Here is a 15,435-nt window from a genome sequence, read left to right as displayed (position 1 = left end):
CTCCTAACTCCACAGCTGATTTTCTCATACCATCAATATGTGGCATTGTGACTGTCAGTTTGATGAGGTTGGCATAGTCGGGATCTTCTGGGCCAGTGTAGCGCAGTTTGGCAGAGAATGGCTCTGCTCCAACTACTCCTGATATACGCGGCTGACAAAGACCTAGTGGGAAAAAGAGAAAGCAACTTACTTTATGTCCATAGGAAACAATCGATACTTTTCTTTCCACTTTTTAAGATGTACTTTTCTTCCACAGTAAAGGTATCCAAAACAATGAGAATTTTCTTCAATGACAGGTAAATACTTTGAGAAGTATTTTCCAGAGGTTTCAACAGGAATTTACTCAAAAGAGGATTCAAACACAAATGATTACTTGATAACAGGATCACATTTTCAGAACAAGGTGATGATATTGCATCTGTGTCTTTTCAGTTGCATGTGTCAACCTCACTTGCAGGTGACATACTTTCTTACAGAGGTCTTCAGAGGCATATGTTTTAATTCCTCCCACCATCCTAAATTTTGGATGGAAGATATGGAAGATACCTGACCGCTGTTCAGTTAGTTTTGGCACTGGATTGGAGTATGCAGTGATTTGTCCTCAGAAATTCATGAGTCTCCTGATCCACCAGTAATAAAAGTGTAGTTAGAAAGATTGTGTCACAAGATATGTAGAAATATTCTGCTTAGAATAGAGACAGCTCTAAAGCTGGATCAAGTTGCTTAAGGCCTTGTTAATTTGAATTTTGAATTTCTCCAGGAAAGGGGAACGTGTAACTTATTTTGGAAATCCTTTCCAATGTTAGTTCCATGTGTTCCAGTATTAGTCCAAGTTTGTAGGATCAGAAAATTAGGTTTGTAATCATGTGATCTGAGATGTATGCAACTTCTAGTTGCACAGTTCAATGCAGTAGTGTCTACATTCTGGTCTCTGTCGTGTGATGGCCAAAGGATTACAAGGTACTCTAAGTAAGAAACAAGGAGATGTGGGAAACTGAAACAGTCCTCTTTGCCCATTTCTGAGGGATTTCAAGAAAAGAGGAGGCAGGGCCCTCCTCTTGGAGAACTTATTGGTGCTGGAGGAGCCAATGTTGCTCAACATCTCCAAGTAGGAAACTTCTGTCAGGATGAAACAAATTTCTTTTCTGCACATGACAGCTTTTTGGTCGGTTGGTTTGGTTGGTGGTTTTAGTTTTGGTTTTTTTTTTTTTTTCCCAATCTGAATTCCTTTTGAGAGTTGGTCTATGCACTGGAGGTCAGGCATCTTCAAAATGGAAAATATTCAGGATTTTTGTAGTTTGCTTCGATCATTGCACTTCTTTCCTTCCACATCATAAGTAAGCTCAGGTACTGGAAGTAATTTATACATGACAATTCAGTCCTGAGCCTGAACTAATTAGCTCTGCTAATTTTCAAGTGTAATCTAAATAATGCATTATTACAATAACAAAGCCAGTGTGTTTCATGTAACAAGAAGGATGAATAATTATGAATGCTTTGACCAAGGAAAAATTTTTTCCATGTCCTGTTATTGGGCACAGTTGCTTTAGTCTTCAGTCAAGGAAAACATCAATTCTCAGGTGTCCAGTGAGGCCTAAATGCTAAATGAGGTTTTGCTTCTGGCTAGGCTTTGATATGCCACTCCCATGTGGATTCTTCAATGCTTAACAGGAGCTGAGACTGTACTGCATCATTACTGCAGTTAAATTCAAAAGTCAACAGGAGCCAGGTTTCACTAATTTACTTGCCTGTCACATATTGTTCTCATGAACATACAAATTTGCTATGTGGGTTATTATTTAAAGACATGAAGAATTAGGAGAGAGGAAAAACTTTTTCTTTATACGATGCTTTGCAGTGTCAAGACAGTTTTTGCACCACCTCTATGAACAGCAGAAGAAAAGCTGACATGGTGATGTTAAAACACCTGACCATGTAACCAGCTTTTGTTAGGACTGAATTTGGGATCCAAAAGAGACCTGTGAATCTTGCAGTAGGTGATGATGCCTTACCTTCTGATGTGCTTATAGTGACAATAGGGCTCATAAGCTCAAGACCCTCATTCCCATCTGAATTCACAGCCCGAGCTGCACACTGGACACGAGAACCGGCTTGGAAGTAAATGGAGTCGAGTGTAATCATCTTAGAGGAAGTGAAGAAGGTGTCAAAGTCAACCTCCTTCATGGGGCTGGTCACGCCATCGGGGCCCGTGGGGGCACTCACAAGCCACCGGTACCGTGTCAGGGTATTGTTGATGCTCTCACTGGCACAAATAGAGCCAGTCTTGTCAAAGTCCTCGTACTTAGGATTACAGGCCTGCAGAACAAGGCAGATGTGCTAATAATTTATTTGCTTCACAGCAAAGGAATTTCAAGTCATCAAGAGTCACAAAACTCAACAACATGGAACTGACAATCCCACTAAATCTCATAAGAAATCACCTTATTTAGGTATTTAGCACTGTTAGGGTACATTAAAAGGTATATCTAATTATGCTTACTGAATTAAAAAATATTATTTTAAATTTATTTATAGGTGAAAACATGGCATAGTTATGAAGGCACAAGCCACACTCCCATGTACTACTTTAATTTTAATTTTTCCCTTTGATCTAATTCTGCAAATACACTTTGCATTTAAAGACTTATTTTCTTTGATTCTTTTTTTATTTAGAAGAACCATTCAACTTGTGACATTCCTGTGCAAAAGGAATGTGTGAAAAACAAATTGAAGATAGACAAAACATTCTTCAAGGTATATGAATATTTATGTAAACTTTTCAGTTGCAAAACTACTAGTGAAAAAAATGAAAGAAGCCTGTATTCCCTTCAGCATTCATTTTAGAGTCTGTGGCACTCATTGAAAACAATGGCTCATCTGTTATCTCCATTGATATTAACTCTACAAATTAAGGCAGGATAATGCAGGAAATACTAAGGTCATGCAATCACAAACACAGTGTGGGTATCAATATTGCACTATTCTTAGTGAGGAACAAGTGAAACATCTTTCTATGCTTTTTCTCCTCCTGAGAATGGATTCATTATCCAGACAAATTAGATTAGCTCTAAGGATAATTCTAGCTCAAACTAATATGCGTGACTAATATGTGTGACTCATCACCATATGGATTGATACTGGGTGTATAAATTCCACTGAACAAAATCCATATACTGATTTTTTCTGTTTTTCCACAGAGATACTCACTGTGATACAGATGACAGGATAGCCAGCAATGGGACTGGTTCTGTCTTTGGCTTTAGAAGTATCATCATATATCAACAGAGATGCAACTTGAGGCACAGAGGGAAAGGTGACATCTGCCATGCTGTTCATTTCTTCAATGTAAACAATGGCCTTGGCTGTCTGACAGTGAAAAATACAGAAACAGTTGCCTGTGAAAACTCAAATAACCAAGCTGGACCTCGATCAGAGTATGTCTAGCCTTCAAAACATCTTTCCAAAAAAAGTTCTAAGACCTCATCTGGATGAGCTATTGAGAAAGGGTTGAGGCACTGAAAGTACACTGCAGGGTGCAAAAGGAAGAGCTAAAATGAAAATTTTCTTTACAGAACAGTGAACATCCCAGACCTTTAACCTTGTCTCCCTGTGTTTTTGTTATCACTTCAGTACTCTGGTAGAACCTCCTATGTAGTGTATGCTTTAATGCCTGGTGGAAATGGGGTGTTTGCCATCAGCAAAGGCTGTGTCTCTTCTGTCTGGCTGTCTGGAGTCAGATTATACATGGTGTGACACTGCTGAAGCAGACAGGGACTTTCAAGCACATTTTATGCCAAATCAGAGGAGTACACTGTTTGAATTAAAAGTATGCATGATACAACGCTAAATAACAAGAATGTGTGGCTTTTTTATCTTATACAATAAGAATGATATTAACATGATTTTGGTAGGAGAAGTCATATTTCACCTGAAATTACTCTTTTCACAACACAGAGATTGTATTCCCAGAGAGTGTTTCTGAGAGGCCATCAGTTTGTAAGACTGATTATATGAGCAGAATATGCCTCGAATGATACTCTGAAGACTTCAGTCTTTCATTGACTCTGTGACCCCATCAACATCATTGCCTTGACAACAAACTGTTTTGTTTAGGTGTTACTGTGACAGCTGCGATGTTCTTTTTGTCTTTTAATATACAAACCAAGATGGTGTGAATAAAAGAAGAGGAAAACGATGAGCCAGAAAGTAAGTAAGAGGTCTGTTTACCAGATTTTGTTGTTCAGGACTTTGCATGAACTTGTTACCTGTATTTCTGCAACCATGTTCTCATCAGGCTTCAGGTGGACAGTGAAAGCTTCTCTCATCTCCCTCACTCCATCAAAAAGAACTTCAATCTCCACAAAGTGCTGTGTTTCACCCTCCTTGAACTCAATTTCTGAAAACATGAGACACTTAAAAATAAACCTGTTGATCATAACAACCTGTGATTCTAGGCCCAGCCATAAGAGATGGCAGTTATACTCACTTTTCAAATTACAGATGTTTGCAAATTTAGTATAACCTGTTTGATGCCACAAATAATAATAATAATGAATAGCAGTGGACACAGGTAGAAATCACTGAAAATGAGACATAAATCAAGAGATTTGCAAAGCTCAAGATTTAGTCTAATGGATCTTAATGTTTTGAAAATTATCTGTGACTAATTACAAAAATGTTGGTAACCTATATGAATGACCAAAAGACTGAAGAATTCTAAATAAATGGTACTCAACAAAATGTAATAAATACAATGGTATATAACAAAAATAAGGAACAAAGCTGCAGCCCCACAAGAGCATTGTATTTTGAAAATCATTGTCTCTGAAAAAACTTAGTAAGTCATGGTGATAAAAAGCTCAACCTTAGCTGATTGTATTTGGTTTGCGTGGCAAGGCTTTGGTAGTGGGGAGCTATAGGGGTGAATTCTGCAAGCAGCTGCCAGAAGCATCCTCCATATCTGAAAATGCCAGCTGGCTCCAGGACGGACCCACTGCTGGTCAAGGCTGAGCTCAGCAGTGTCAGTGGTAGTGCCTCTGGGATAACAGATTAAAGAAGGGAAAAAACTGCTGAACCACAGCAGCTGGGAAAGAGGAGTGGGAATATGTGAGAAATCCCTCTGCAGGCACCAAGCTCAGTGGAGAAGGAGGGGCAGGAGATGCTCCAGAAGCCAGAGCAGAGATTCCCCTGCAGCCCCTGGTGCAGAGCCTGGTGATGCAGGATGTGCCCTGTAGCCCATGGGGGCCCATAGTGGAGCAGAGATCCACCTGCAACCCGTGGAGGACCCATGATCAAGCAGGTGGATGCCCAAAGGAGGCTGGGACCCTGGGGGAAGCCTGCAGTGGAGCAGGCTCCTGTGGCCCCAGGAAAGAAGAGCCCACAGTGGAGCAGGTCTGCTGGCAGCCCTTGTGACCTTGTGAGGACCCACACTGGACCAGTTCATGAAGAACTGCAGACCAAAGGAAGGACCCATAGTGTAGTTTTTGAAGAACTGTTTCCAGTGGGTGTGACCTCATGCTGGAATAGGGAAGAGTGTGAGGAGGAAGAAGCATCAGACATAACATGTGGTAATCAGATTGCAACCCCCATTCCCTCAAGGCAGTCAGAGCTAAGGAATGTGGGAGGGAAGCTACCCCAAGAAGAAGGGAGGGGTGGAAGGAATGTCTTATTTCTAATCACTGTGCTCTGGTTTGATTAATAAAAAAAATGAAACTAATATTCCCCATGCTGATAATTGGTGAGTGATGTCTCCCTCTTCTTATCTCAACCCATGAGCCTTCTGTCATATTTTCTCCTCTGTAGCTGAGGAGGGGGAGTCATAGAACAGCTTTGGTGGGCACTTACTGTCCAGCCAAGATCAACCCACCACACTGAGTTAGGGAGTACTATTATCCTTGACTGTATTAACGACTAAAGAAATAAAAAGTACAGAAACTATTTAACATTTGTGCCTGGAAAGGATGAGAGTGATAATAACCAAAATAATAAGTGCATTTCTAGTATTTTGATTTTTAAAGGATGTCAAATTCACTTTGAAGATGTACAGAAATAACGGAGAGAAACTTAAGACCACAAGAACTTGCAGACAGTGATGTTCTCACTGGGATATAGAAACACCACCATAATCAAAATATACCAGGTGATAAAGACCTCTGCACTCTAAAGGAACAGGCACAAAAAGCAGTAGTGCATTAAAGCTGAAATCTATATGGGAAATAAGGCACAGTTAGGTGATAGAGACTGATCAGTGAAGCCAAATGCTAAGAAACACTCTTCCTCTCCAAAGCCTTCAAACTGGGACCAGATGCCCTCTCTAAAGGATATATTTTCTCCAACAAAAGTTATTTGGATCAATACAGAAATAATTTGGGAAAACTGGGAGAATTTTGCAATCCACAGTGAGGCTGATTAACTGATCTAATGATCCTTCCAATCCCAAGCATTATTAAGCCAGGGAAATACTCTTTTTGGTAATAAACATATGAACTCTCTAGCTGTGTGACACCGAAGAATTTTACTGATTTTCAGTTTGCCACACTTCCTTCAGAAAACCCTATTAGTGATGTGGGTCTTGTACCTATGGCTGAATATGCAGGTTCCCTAAACCCACCGGTATTCTGAAACTTGTGGGGAAATTCTGCACATCACAGACCTTTCTCAAGGGCCTGGGGGCAGAGGCTGAGAGCCTCTTGCTCTGCAGTAGTAGATTTCTCATGAAAACCTTGTTCCCGTGTGCTGCTGGTGCACAGCAGGGTGAATACAAGCAAGACAATGCCTACAGGTAATGTGCATATAGGATAAGTATCAGCTGACACTAAAAGTTCCTGTGGTTTTCAGGGGGAAAGACCAAAATTCTAAATGCAGGAGCGAAGTAACTGGAATTAGCAAGCTCTGGGTTGATGACTTTCTTGTGGCTAATAAATTGCCTCTTCAGATCTCACTAGTGGGAAATGCCACTGCTATGGAATTTGAAGATATAGCGCAATGTTGTTGCTGGATGTTCAAAGGTAAGTTATATATTCCAGCTGGACTGGATGCCAAAATAGGTTATCCAAAACTATGAAAACACTCCAGCAAAGAATGATTAATCTTAAAACACAGAGCACTATCATGTATTATCATAAACTTTAAAAGAAAAAGAAAATCATGATGCTACAAAGTCCATTAGTCATTGCCTAAAGCAGGTAGGTGGGCTATTAATGGAAAGAAGTTTATCAGCTAAGAAATTTCTCATTCTGTTGTACAACTTCTCTCCTCATTCATTAGTAGTGTGGAGCAGAAGGCAGTGAATTCAGAAATGCAGAAGGAAAGTTTTATTATTAAGAACATAGAAAAATAAAAAGAAATATACATTAATTCCTACATACAGCAAATTCCATTATCTTAATGAATTGCTCAAGAAACACCCACACAATCATATCCTATAAGTAGATGTTCCTTCAGAGTAATATTATTACACTCTGCAAATATAACTAAGGTTTAAGTCCCACGTCTTCCACAATTTCTTGAGCTACAGATGTTGTCAAAGGAGTACAGATGTTTTCAAAGAAGATATTTGTAAATATCTTCACTGATAATTAGTATACCAACAGCAACTGGCTGGTGTTTACCACAGAGGATGTTGTATTCCTGTTCAAATTTACTTTGTCCACACTGAATAGGAAAATGCATTTTGGGATGTGGTTGCAAAGTATTCTAATCCCAAAGTTATTTCATTTTTAAAAAATTATGTTAGAGTCATGAATGAAAACAAATAGCTGGATCTGATAAGTATGATCCTACCTTCTGATATAGGGTGATAGTCTTCTCCAGAAGTAGCAGATCCATCCTTTGTATGAACTCTCACAACAGAAACTTTGGAAGTGTCTCCCAGACGAAGCACCGGGATTTTCACAATTGCTACTTGCCTTGTGTCCTTTGGTTCACTCACACTAAATTTGGTCTCACCAAACTTAATGATAGCCTCTGTCATTAGAAGGAAAAAAAAAATATTTTAGAGCATGCAAATGGGCTTCCAAAAGCCAGTAACAATAAGCTATTCTCTTACTGTCTGCGTCATCCCGAATCTTTATCAGCGTCTCGTTTTGCTCGCCAATAGAGGCACCAAAGGAAGAGTCACTTCTTGGAGTGCCAAGAACCAGGCGTAGTTCTTCCTCCTCCTCATGGAAAGTATCATCCATAAGCACCAGCTTGCAAGGCTTCTCAGTTTCACCTGCAATCATTCTGAAGCTAGTATCAGGCAGAACTTAGATGTTCTTTGCTCCAATACAGCACTTCTCTCCAAGCCCAAGGCACCTGAATCCTGCTGGCCAAGGCATACACCTTGACACCATACAAGTTAATGAGCAATGACAGCAGTGAAAGCAGAATTAGCAATCATTACCTTTCTATGGAAACTCATTTAAAGTGGAATCCCCCATTTTAGGACTTCTGTAAGACAAGTTATTTGGTATGTCCACTTTACATGTATTAGTTCTTTTGTTTTACCTAAGAAGAAAATGCTCCTTCTCAGTGATTCTTCAACAGAGTCCACTTAAAAAAAATAAATACTTGCACAAGGAAACAGAAAAATAAAACCTTTCTAATGGTAATAGTAATTACTAATTACCATTATTAATACTAATGGCAATTTTGTCCTGAATTTTATATTTCAAGTCTCTTTTGAATGGTCACCCTCCAACTGTTTGGACCTTCACTTATACTATTCTGTTTAACTTTAAAGTCTTTTGAACTTCCACTCATTTCAAGTGACAGGGAACATTGCCTTAAAAATGCTTTGGAGAATCAAACCTCTCAATTTCGCACTCACACATTAATGTGCCCTGACTTACTAGATGTTCAGAAACTTCAACATCTTTTCTTATGTCTTTTACACAAGCAGCAAGACCTCTGAATGGTGTTCAGTGTCTGGCACCCAGCATGACTTGGTGGGCTCTTCCTCATGGGACTGACTCTTACGTCCCCGACAAAAGGAAGAGTACAGCAGGAGAGAGATGAGGTCAATTTACTGTATTTTTTCATCATTACACATGCAAAGAAGATCAAGGCTCTTCAAGATGAAGAACCAGAGCAGAATGCTGACTGTGTTCATTTTCTGAGTTTGCCTTTTCCCCTCACTATAGAAAATCAATTATCCCTTAAGGAGAAAAAAAATGCAAAATATTTACCCTGCTTATTGTTACATGGAAAATGTGAAAACTGGAATGAAACTGCTGCATATTAAACATGCCTTGCACGTTTAATATGCAGAGTCAAAATATAATTCTAGTAGACCTCTTTGTTACTTGTCTTTACAGAGAAATGGTAGGGCAACACTAAAGAAAAGAGAAAAGTCACATCTAAGTGGCCAAGATCCATTAATTCTTACTAGCTGGACTCTTTCCTGGTTGCACAGAAGCAATAGCAAAGGTCTAGAGTACAGGACAGCATGGAAAGTTGAGGCCAGCCCTAAATAAAGACAGAGTGAACCACTCACTTTTTCAAGTGATACATGTCTACAGAAGTACAAAGGTTGTAATTTCTGTGATAAGGATTTACCAAGGATTTAATGCTGAGGACAGAACTTGTTTAAGACTTGTAAAAAATATCACATGCGTGTAAACTTCAAAGGCTAGAAGACCAAACTGCCTCCTGCACATGTAGAAAGAATTAGGCAATATTCTTTCAACATAGTAATATTTGATTTATTTGCATTTCATCTCTCATGAAATGTGGGATATTAAGTACCTGATATTCGTGGGCGGTCTTAGTAAAGCCTTGGTGGGAGAAAAAAATTCAAACAGGAATTAGGAAGCTATATACCTGTTGAAAGATCTATTGCTCATTTCAGTGCACATCAAATGTATTTGCCAGAAATCTGCTTAACAAAGAGCAGAACTTCTAAAGTTTCCTTTCTGACAGCAGATCTGTGCTTCTACTGTGCTATGCCAAACCTGCTTTTGCTATCAAAAAGATTCTGGCACTCAGGCTGAACCTAAATGAAGATATACTCTTTTGGTTTTTAGTGATTATTGCTCTAAGTTAGAAGTGAAGAAAATAAAGGTAACATCATCCCATTGTGTATGAAAAAATCCAAACCTTTGTTTTCTAGAGTGATACTTTTGACACTACTTTATGAGAAGATACAATTAAAACACAACAAAACAAACAAAGCAAAGGAAAGCAAAGAAAAAGAAGACATGGTAGACTAAAGGCTTCTAAAATAAGATCAAGAACTTACCAGGAAGGAATGTGATGATGGAACTGTCAGTATTAGGTCGTTCTTCGAAGTCCATCATAACCTGAGCTGAAGCTTGCCTTGTATAGCATCTCACAGTGGATGTGTATCGGATATCCCCACTCCTATATATCATGGCAGAAACCTGCCCATCATTTTCATTGGCTACATACACAGATTCCTTAAACTGCATCTTTGGCACTGGGCAGAAAAACATAGCAAGCACATGTAAAATATAACTGCAGAAGTTATCATATCTTCCCTCCATCATTTCACATTTACTTATGCCACACTGCACCAGATATAGAAAACAAGCAGCCAGATAGCAAATGACTTAACACATCATCTCCAAAATATGAAAAAGTAAAAAAAAAAAAAATTACTCACAATCAGACACTGAGTCATTGATGAAGATGGTGGTCTTGCTGGGTTCTCCAAGGGCAGCATTCATGGGCATCCTTAGCACAAGCTCAAACTTCTCTGTTCCTTCTAACACCGGCTGTCCAAGATCATCCAGAATTATCACACGAAATGTCTGCATATTGACTCCAGGGGAAAAATCCAGGTTACGACTGATGCCTACATAATCTACTCCAGCTACCAAAGGAAAAGAGATAAAAATAGCATTACATATAATTACAAATAAAAATATCTATCATTAGGCAGTTAACTGTAGGTAAATATTTTTCCTTTATAACTTTAGTATTTGCCAATTCTGGCATTCATGTAAAGCAAAACTGTCTTTTGGTATTTAAGTGGGACTACACAATAGAATAAGTCAATATTTATTAACTTTTTGTTTAATGATGATTTGAGCCACAAAGTGAAGCTGATTCTGTTCTGTTGTAAACCAACAGTTCTTTTCCAGAAAAAATAATGAAATTTGCTTGAAGTGAGAAATGAAAGTAAGCAAAAAGCTTTGAGAGAGACTCTGGAGATGAAACAAAGTCTTTTGGAAAGAAATTTCATACTATTTTGTAACAAAGATGGAAGTTTTAAGATTAACGTAAAAAGGAAAGAAGACAAGGCCAGTGAACTGACTGGGGAAGAACTGTTGTTCAGAGGACTTGTGTAAAACAGAATGAATGGAAAACAAACAAGTAAAATTCTTATCAGAACATATCAGGTGAGGTTGGTCACCTTACTTGTAAAGGAAGATTGATCTGGGTTTGCTTTCTTTTAAGCAAATCAAACCAATTCATAGCATGTCAATAAGAAGATGGCAAACAAAACAAGATATTGACTAAAACAAGACACTGTCTTGGAACCAAGGCATTAAAGGTATCCAGGACTTTAGGAAAGGACTCAGTTTTAACGTGAGGTTTTGGGGAGAATAAACAGCAGAGCTCTTGAAACAAAGATTTGGGGGAAACACTTAAGTTGAAATGGAAATCAGGCTTGGAATTCTGTGAATTTGACAAAATTTGGCCAGATTTAAGGCCATCATCAGATGGGCACTTGCCTAACAGCTCTACTGTTGTACTCCCCTAGAGTTAAGCCTCTAAGGCAGGACTCCAGGACTGAGAGCTCAGAGCAGCAGATCCACTGCTGTACTGTGTAAGGCAAAGAACCAGGTTCATAGTTTTACAGGCAGCCAGCCAGCCATGTCAGAGCTTTCATGCTGTGACCAACAGACTAGAGAGATCAAGAGCTGAGACATTCCCAGCTTTTAATCCTAGAGGTCCTGGCAACATGAATGAAGATCATTAATGTAAAGAAAGATATTTTTTTTACCAGAAATAAAATAACTTAAATATTCAAGATTTGATAAAGACATCAGATCATAAAAGCAAGTTCAGAACTGAAGCAATCATGTATTTTTTCAGAAGTAATAATTTTCTTTTTCATAAGAAAAATATATCTATGTTATGTATATTGTGTTATGCATACACCATACATATATATTATGTTTAGATATTCCTGAAATAACAGTAAAGTTAGACTCAGGATAAGCATCTAAGGAAGATAATTTTTATGCTGCCTCTATATGAATATCCTAGTTTAAACATTATGTATGTTTTGTGAAAAAAATAGAGTGTGCTAACACTTGATTTTGCTGACAAAAGTTCTGTCAAAGGATCCAAGAAGCACACAGCTGAAGCAATCCTGCACCTGAATAGGATACTAGGTAATAATTTCTCCTTGCCTACAGTAAAAATGAGAGAAGCAAACTCAGCACGCTGCCAGTGATCATAACTGTGCCCAGAGTATGCTCTTGAGGCAGCAACCAACTGCCTTTGTAGCAGTCTTTATATGAGGATTTAAAGGCATTTCTCTTTGTGCTATACTTCACAGTAGCTCTTACTCCTGCTTCTCTGAAATTCTGTAACCACTTAATTTACTCTAAGAAGAAGAGATCTGCTAAGCGCAAGACACGTACAATTTTCATTTTATGTGGTTGAAGCTGTACCAAGACCAGCTGAACAGCACTTGTGAGATGTAGCAGCATGTGCCAGCAGTGTGTAGCAGCATGTGCAGAGTAGCAGCAGTGTGAAATGGGAGGGAAGCAATAACTCACCCTCTGCAGTTACGGGCTCAGACTTGCGCGACCTCACCGTGACAGAGGCGGCTTTGGACAGATCAGTTCCAGTCCTCCAGACACGGACCTCAATGTAGCCAGCACTCTCATCAACATAGTATTCATCATTTCCAAAGTAGAATGCTGGTTCTGATGAAAGAGGAATAATGTCCATAAATGCTTCTTTACCTTACACTGAAGTTAACAAGAGACCATAAAATCCACCTTAAACAATGGAGAGCACTTTGCTCATCTCAGTAAGAGAAATAAAGCTTCTTTTTTCAAGGTTTAGAATTCTTCTAGCTATTTTTGGCTTCTTTTCAAGTATTAGTTTGTATGGTTTTAGATAGCAATTGTTATATCAGCACTGTGCTCTTTTTCTTGCCTCCTAAATTTTCAACTTTTTGCGTCAGCTTATATGAATCTGCGTACAAAACCAAATGTGGTATCTCATTAAACTTGTTTTAGTTAAGTCCTATGCACAAGCCAGAAAATTCCTTGCATTTTTCACTTCGCTGCAAACTTCTGAAGGTGAGTACAGATAAGAAAACTTTAACTTGAATGTTCTCACAGATTCCTGTTGCTAAAACCAGACTGGAACACGACATGGAGCTACTCTTGGTAACGTTTTCCAGCTAACTAAAGGCTCAAATACTTAATTTTAGTTCTCCCACATCTAGCATTTAAAACAAAATCAATCTTATTTCATGTAAACTGAAATGTGAACAGGCTTTATCTTAATATTAAAGCTCCACAGTTCATAAGAAAGAAGAACAAAAAGCAAAGGAGATTAAGAGCTATTCTACTTAATAGACACATTGTTTGGCTTCATTTTTTCCTCCCTTTTCCAATTTTCCTACCCACAGTAATTTCACAAAGTAAAGAGCCTTAAAAACATAACCCAGCTTCATCCTGGATGTATATCATCTCCTCTTTTCTATTCTTTCCACTCCTGTTTCAAACATGCAAGATTAATCACGCACAGCCAGTGCCTCAGCTTTCCCACTGCACAGCAGAAATCACAGCAAGCACAGAAAGACCTACCCAAGTTCTCCTTGCACTTCGTCACAAATTTCTTATGCTGTCTTGTGAGAATTTATCAGCATCATGAGGCTACAGTATCACAAATGTGTTTGAAATACCATGCAGCATACAGCCAACTTGAATTCAGTCGGCAAAGATCACAGCAATTGCTCAGTGCTCTATGAGCAGCAAAAAAAGAAATCCTTGAATATTCCTCATCAATGAAAAACTGCAGCTGCCTCCCTACTTATCTGCTAAAACTGAAATCATGCAACAAATTAATGGAACTGAATGTATTTACTGAGAAATGGTGCAGATTCGTAGACCTGTTCGAGCATTATCAAAGTCATCAGCCTTTGCAGGATGAAAGACAAACTTGGAAGAAGTCTAACTTTAGAAAATGAAAATGTTGTCAGTTCCATTTTCTTTTTTTTAATTCAAGAGTATATGTACTTAAAGATGAGTGTATTTGTGTGCACAGGCAGACACACATCGATTTTACTTTATTTGCCCATAGAGGCTGGCTTGTCAGTAGCTGTTTTTACACTTGGAACTGTGAAGCTCTTATCTGAAACATTTTTAATGGGTGAACATTAAAAGGATACACACTCTACCTTTTGTGTAACTACTATTAACTTTGATGAGAGTTCTCCTTACAGGGGTACTGAAGCACTAGATATTAGATCTGCAAAGCAATGTGTAATTTCAGACATAAAATGTTCTTCTAAATTCTTAAGATGGACAAAGACTTCCTCAGCCTCTAGCCAATAAAAATACAGAATACATACTAAGACCAAATGGTTATTAACGTGCCAATAGTTAGATAAAGGCAGTTAAAAAATTATCAATTCTAATACATGTCATTTCTTAAACAGGTATGCTTAGGGTTCAGCACACTTTCCTAAGCCTAATCGTGTTTTTATGTCCCAATGCTTCTGGAACTTGATCTGGACTTGGCTGAACCTCATTTTAAGCACTTTAGTGAGAGGTACTCACATGGAGCCTGCTTGCTCTCAGTTTGCAAGGACAAAGATAGGCCACTGCAGGTTTCCCAGCACAATGAGCATACAGGAGGACAGGCAGAATGGCTCACTCACTACGACCTGAAAATCTGAGGAGGTGTGGAAGCATTCCCTTCTACTTACTGGCTACATAGGGAACTTACATCATCTGCCTTAAACTAGATGGAAGGCATAAAATAAAATATTGTTTGTTTTTTACAGCATTATCCTAACACTTGCTTTACTGCTGCTGAAGAAGTATCCTCACATACTATTCATTCCTGTAGTCACAGCCAAACAAAAAAATATATAAGCCCTCAGCTAGCTTGCCTTGTATTTCAGAGTGAGTTTTTCACACTTTTTGAGGTATGTATGTTCAATGAAAGACACATTCTGCATGGTTACCCATCCTAGGAAACAAATCCTTACAAATGTTTTCTAAATTCATTTCCTGTAAGCTGTGTTAGTAGCTCCCCAGGGGAAGGAGCAAAGCCAAGCTCCTAACAGGGAAAGCATTGTCTGTCTCAGGTCATGTCTGGAAAACACTCTGCTCAATGACTGCAGGCTCACTTACAGCAGACCTTTAATCTAGTAATCACTCTGAAGAGAGACTACTGCAAATTTAATGGTTTCTCTTAGAGAAATAAGAGGAAGTTTTCTAAGGGTTTTTTTGTTCA

At 38.6% G+C, this 15,435-nt stretch overlaps 1 protein-coding gene across 1 annotated transcript in view; it reads right to left on the bottom strand.

The window, feature by feature from the left end:
- FREM2 (FRAS1 related extracellular matrix 2) overlaps nucleotides 1–15,435 on the bottom strand; it is a 117,193-nt gene that overhangs the window by 22,466 nt on the left and 79,292 nt on the right. Inside the window, exons 7-15 of the mRNA XM_066571144.1 lie at nucleotides 12,735–12,884; nucleotides 10,604–10,813; nucleotides 10,220–10,417; nucleotides 8,048–8,212; nucleotides 7,783–7,965; nucleotides 4,266–4,396; nucleotides 3,208–3,366; nucleotides 2,013–2,316; nucleotides 31–162 (exon numbers count right to left, since the gene is read on the bottom strand). Coding sequence (XP_066427241.1) covers nucleotides 31–162; nucleotides 2,013–2,316; nucleotides 3,208–3,366; nucleotides 4,266–4,396; nucleotides 7,783–7,965; nucleotides 8,048–8,212; nucleotides 10,220–10,417; nucleotides 10,604–10,813; nucleotides 12,735–12,884 — 1,632 coding nt within the window. The remainder of the gene's footprint in view (nucleotides 1–30; nucleotides 163–2,012; nucleotides 2,317–3,207; nucleotides 3,367–4,265; nucleotides 4,397–7,782; nucleotides 7,966–8,047; nucleotides 8,213–10,219; nucleotides 10,418–10,603; nucleotides 10,814–12,734; nucleotides 12,885–15,435) is intronic.

The sequence above is a fragment of the Molothrus aeneus genome, chromosome 2 (genome assembly GCF_037042795.1).
Source record: "Molothrus aeneus isolate 106 chromosome 2, BPBGC_Maene_1.0, whole genome shotgun sequence".
Classification (NCBI taxonomy): domain Eukaryota; kingdom Metazoa; phylum Chordata; class Aves; order Passeriformes; family Icteridae; genus Molothrus; species Molothrus aeneus.
This window is presented reverse-complemented; position numbering and strand designations above follow the sequence as displayed.